This window comes from Macrobrachium rosenbergii, chromosome 26, assembly GCF_040412425.1.
Source record: "Macrobrachium rosenbergii isolate ZJJX-2024 chromosome 26, ASM4041242v1, whole genome shotgun sequence".
Classification (NCBI taxonomy): domain Eukaryota; kingdom Metazoa; phylum Arthropoda; class Malacostraca; order Decapoda; family Palaemonidae; genus Macrobrachium; species Macrobrachium rosenbergii.
In genome coordinates, this window is record NC_089766.1 from 8,473,508 (window position 1) to 8,478,507 (window position 5,000).

General features: G+C 34.3%; 1 protein-coding gene across 3 annotated transcripts in view; it reads left to right on the forward strand.

Moving 5' to 3' along the window:
• Nucleotides 1–5,000, forward strand: part of LOC136853005 (proline dehydrogenase 1, mitochondrial-like) — a 110,227-nt gene that overhangs the window by 31,693 nt on the left and 73,534 nt on the right. For all 3 annotated transcript variants that reach the window (XM_067128133.1, XM_067128134.1, XM_067128135.1), the window contains exon 2: nucleotides 4,399–4,607. In XM_067128133.1, the coding sequence (XP_066984234.1) occupies nucleotides 4,399–4,607 (209 nt within the window). The remainder of the gene's footprint in view (nucleotides 1–4,398; nucleotides 4,608–5,000) is intronic.

A 5,000-nucleotide genomic window follows, 5' to 3' on the forward strand; every position in this document is an offset into this window, starting at 1 on the left:
AGAAGTAGGAAAAGGTTATGTGGAATCAATACACAAAGGTTCACCAAAAATAGAAGTGGCCACGCCTCTCTTTCAAGGACCTTCAGACTTCAAAGTATTTTTGTTTGGGTGCTCTGTTCTGAGCTGCAAAAGTCTGGGGATGTTTTGAGTTAAAACCCTTTCTCCTGGCTGCCACCCCCCCCCTTTCTCCCCTCCCCCTTGATAGTGGGAGTGGGTTGGTGGGGGAGTATGCCTCCCCGAGGCGCCCTTCCGTGTGAAGTGGCCAATATTTGTGTCTAATATTGACGGTAATGAAATTTGATCGGGGTTTTGGATACCCGAGAAATTTTTTAAGGTTATTTTTTTTTTCTCGGAGAAAGAGGCCGTAAGTTGCTTTGCTTGAACTTGTGTTATTGAAAAAAAATCCTATTTTATCACTTTATTAATTAAGACCCTTGGTTAATTGTAGCTATTAGTACGAATGATATAAAAATTGCATTTTTAAATAATTTAGTGATATTTAAGGTTAGAATGTTGACTATCGAGACGGGATTTCTTATTAGAAATGTAATTATTGTTTTCGTTAGGAAATCTCTTGCCGAATAATTTCACCTTTTTGTGAAGTTTAATAAAAGTTTAATACTGAAATTTGTGAAGATTTATTTTTTACGGTTTTCATAAAATTGTATGAATTATGTATACTAGAACTGCCGTATAGTTTAGAGTATTATGCATATTTGGTTAAAGCAAGTGGAGAATTTTAACAAATTATATCTCAGTGAAATTATGGAAGAAAACTAACTATGATCTCTTCTAAAATATCTGTTTAATCCAAACTTCAAATTATATTTATTATTCCATGATAAATTTTAGTTAGTATAAAATATAAATTCATGGAAAGTTGACAAAAGTCAACTTGGAATTTCTCTCTCTCTCTCTCTCTCTCTCTCTCTCTCTCTCTCTCTCTCTCTCTCTCTCTCTCTCTCTCTCTCCGGCCTGTGAGAGTTGCGATTCATATTCTATGGTCTGAGTAAGTGATTGCACTTTCAAGTCTCTCTCTCTCTCTCTCTCTCTCTCTCTCTCTCTCTCTCTCTCTCTCTCTCTCTCTCTCTCTCTCTCTCTCCGGCCTGTGAGAGTTGCGATTCACATCCTGAATATTGCTGCTCATCTAATCCTGAATATTGCTGCTCATCTAATACGTAATACATATTTATTCAACTAAATCAACCATTAATTTTTCAGGTTTTAATTTCATTTTTCATTTTACTTCGTCCGAAGAATGACCGAAATAATATGAGAAAAAGGGCAAGGAAAATAATGAAGAGGTCATTAAGACATAATTACCAGCGTCTTTAGTCTGACCTAGTTTCTTGAAACTAATTTCTTAATTTCTTGAAACTAATCTTTAGATAATTAGGACATTTTATTGAGAGAACCATCAGTTAGTCTCTATAAGTTTCTTGCTAATGGATATCAATTCGCGGATCCTTTAAAAAAAAGGGGGGTTTTAATACTTTTATTTATTTATTTATTTAGAGTTCTTTTCTTCCAGGCTAGTATACAGCTATATGTCAATTCACAGATTTGATTTAATCCCGTAAGAAGTTTGCAATAGATGTAACTTATTTTGTTGTACATATGGTTCTTAAAATGTCTTACAAGACATTGTCATATGGGGCAGTATATACGCGAAAAGATACCGTATGTTTTTATATACAGGAATTTTCAGTCGCCATTGTCATATGGGACAGTATTATACGCGAAAAGATACCGTATCATTTTACATATAGGGATCATCTGCCGCCAGTCAAGTGCCTTGTTAGAACAGTGTTATTTACGAGCTGTCACAGGAACATTCTTGCCAAGAAAAATGTAATAATTTTAGCAGTATTTTATTTATTCTGTAAAAGAAAAAAATATTGTGCCCACTTCGTCTACCCGTCCGCACAATTTCTGTCCGCCCTCAGATCTTAAAAACTACTGAGGCTAGAGGACTGCAAATTGGTATGTTGATCATCCACCCTCCAATCATCAAACATACCAAATTGCAGCCCTCTAGCCTCCTCAGTAGTTTTGATTTCATTTAAGGTTAAAGTTAGACATAATCGTGCGTCTGGCAAAGACGTAGGACAGGCCGCGGCTCATGCAGCATTATACCGAGACCACCGAAAGATAGATCTGTTTTCGGTGGCCTTGATTATACGCTGTGCAGAATATAGTGACTGAAAAGGATTGCCTCGTGTACTAACCCCATTTTTCCTCAACAGCATCGTCAGAATTTTTTTATAGCACGGTCTGTTCAGTGTTGTATTTAATAAAAAAAATTTTAGTTTTCAGATACTAATTTCCTCAGTAAAATGGTAGAAATGATTGAAGATAGTAAGGGGGCAAAATTAATTCAGCCGAAAAATTATAAGCGTTAATTTGGTTCAATAGCTTCTCGTTGATGAGTTTCAGTTGCGTTGACAAATTGATGAAAGTAGTTAACGGTAGTTAGGCTTAAAATGTAATTTTGTTAATTACGTCCATTTGAAATGATTATGGCTGAGTAATGTTCGTTCATTTGATTTTTCTTTCTCATTATTAAACAATTTATTTATTGATAATTCGTTGTTACTGAAGTCTGTTTAGTTGATTATAGAATTTTATTTTTCATGAATTGATAAAAAAAATCTTTTTAGTTAATTATAGAATTTTATATTTTATGAATTGATAAAAAAAGATTAAGTAAATTTCTGAGGTTACGAATAGCCTTATTTTAATTAATTAAATTCTAACGTTTCATTTTGTATTATTATTATTATTATTATTATTATTATTATTATATTATTATTATTATTATTATTATTATTATTATTATTATTATTATCCCAAAGTCACGCCACTTCGGTAACTGAATAGCCGAACAATTGAATGTCCCTTTTCTATGCAACTGAAAACGATGGCGTTTGTAGTCTTTAGATAATATGACATTGCTTATGTGAAGGTATGGGTAGGTTGATGAATCATGCTTATATTTAGAATTAGATTTAATCTTTCATTTAGTAGGTTTTAAAATTTAGAGTTCTTTCCATTAGCAGGTTTCTTAGCCATTTCCCACTAAAGGTTAGCTTATTATTATTATTATTATTATTATTATTATTATTATTATTATTAGCAGCAGCAGCAGCACCAGCATCCAAGGACTGACTTCAGATGATTAGTTACCTAAACTTATTTTCATCTTTATTTTGTATCAATCTGACGACGTCAGATTTTTAATATAGATTTTTCAACCTGTTGAGCATTCATCCCTCCTTTGCTTATCTCTATAATTTGTTAATGGTTCTTATGATTATTATACTTCTTATTAGACTTATGGTTTGCATGGTTTATCTGCATACATTCCATATTTACACATACACACACGTACTTTATATATAATATAGTTTTAATATTCTTTAGTAGACATATGCTTCCATTTCAGTTGCTTTATCATATATATGTTTTTTTTTTTTTGGCTGGAATGTCATAATAGCCTCACATAGTATGTAATGTATTTTTCATTTCCAATTTTTGTTTTCAGCTCAATAAGGAAGTTGTGGAGGCTGGCTTTAGTTATATATATATATATATATATATATATATATATATATATATATATATATATATATATATATATATATATATATATATATATATAATATATATATATATACACACATAATGTGTAAATATATACTATATATATATATAATTTATTTAAAATTAAACTTTAGTTCATTGAGCCTTATGGAAATTAGATGTCATTAATTTCCCTTCAACTTTTTTTTTTTGGTATTTTAATAGAAATTTATCACATGTAGTCAGGACACGTTTAGATATTTAAAGTTTGTAAACTTTTTCGATTTCAAGAGAGCCCATTAGACCTCTGAATAGAGAATTATTATTATTATTATTATTATTATTATTATTATTATTATTATTATTATTATTATTATTATTATTATTATTATTATTAATAAGTGACAACTGTCGAAGTTAGGCATGGGCATATTTTGGACAGTGTCTTTGCTCAGTTTATTATGATCTTTAGCTGTAGGAGACAACATTACAGAGGAACTGTAGGCTGTCTTTTTGACAGTCATAACTATGGGACAGCTGTAATAAAACCCTTGGAAACTTTTATGCTCTCTGAGCTGAGCGCCAACATCACAGAGCCTGCCTTTTCTTCAGCCAATCAGCGACGAGCTTCCTGTTTGAAAAAGGGGTCCCTGGAGTAAGCATGAAGCTCGTCCCGGTTTGTTTTGTTGGCACCCACTCAGTGAGCATAAGAGTCCTCCTCGTAAGGAGAAAGGGTTTATATTTTTACGGCACCTGCCCCTTTCCAGAGCTGGGCCCTGGAACCCACTTCCCCACTGACCGCATCTTCTCCAACAGCTGATGAAATGGGGCCAGAAAATCCTCGGGAAACGCCTCTTCGGGTCGATCATGAAGGCCACCTTCTACGGCCACTTCGTCGCCGGGGAGGACCAGATCAAAATCCAGCCGGTGCTCGAGAGACTGCGCTCCTTCGGGGTCAAGTCCATCCTCGACTACTCCGTCGAGGAGGACATCAGCCAGGAGACGGCCGAGAAGAGGGAGATGGAGTGAGTACCTGGATGTTCCTCTATTGTTTTGTTTTCCTTTGCGTTTTATCTATGCTTGCTTTCATAGGAAGATTCAGTGCCGCGCTTCATTTGCCTTGGAGTCGGTGGGTAGATGAGCTAGCTTACGTTGCGTATTAGTTCTGTCCGGTTCACTGCGTTTTAGTCTTTCGAACGTTTCGGGGACTCCTGAACGTTTACATCAGTGTTTGCGCCTCAGGCGTGTGTCTCAGTCGTGTTTCTCTGTTTGTGTAAACTGTCACGGCACCGTTGGTCGATCTGTTGTTTTTAAAGGTTGTGATTTGGTTCAAAGTCAGTTTGTAAATTGCTTCATTTTTTGTCATGGATTCTTCTTGTCGTTTGGCCTTGATCTTTTCCTGTTTGTTTTCCTTGTTT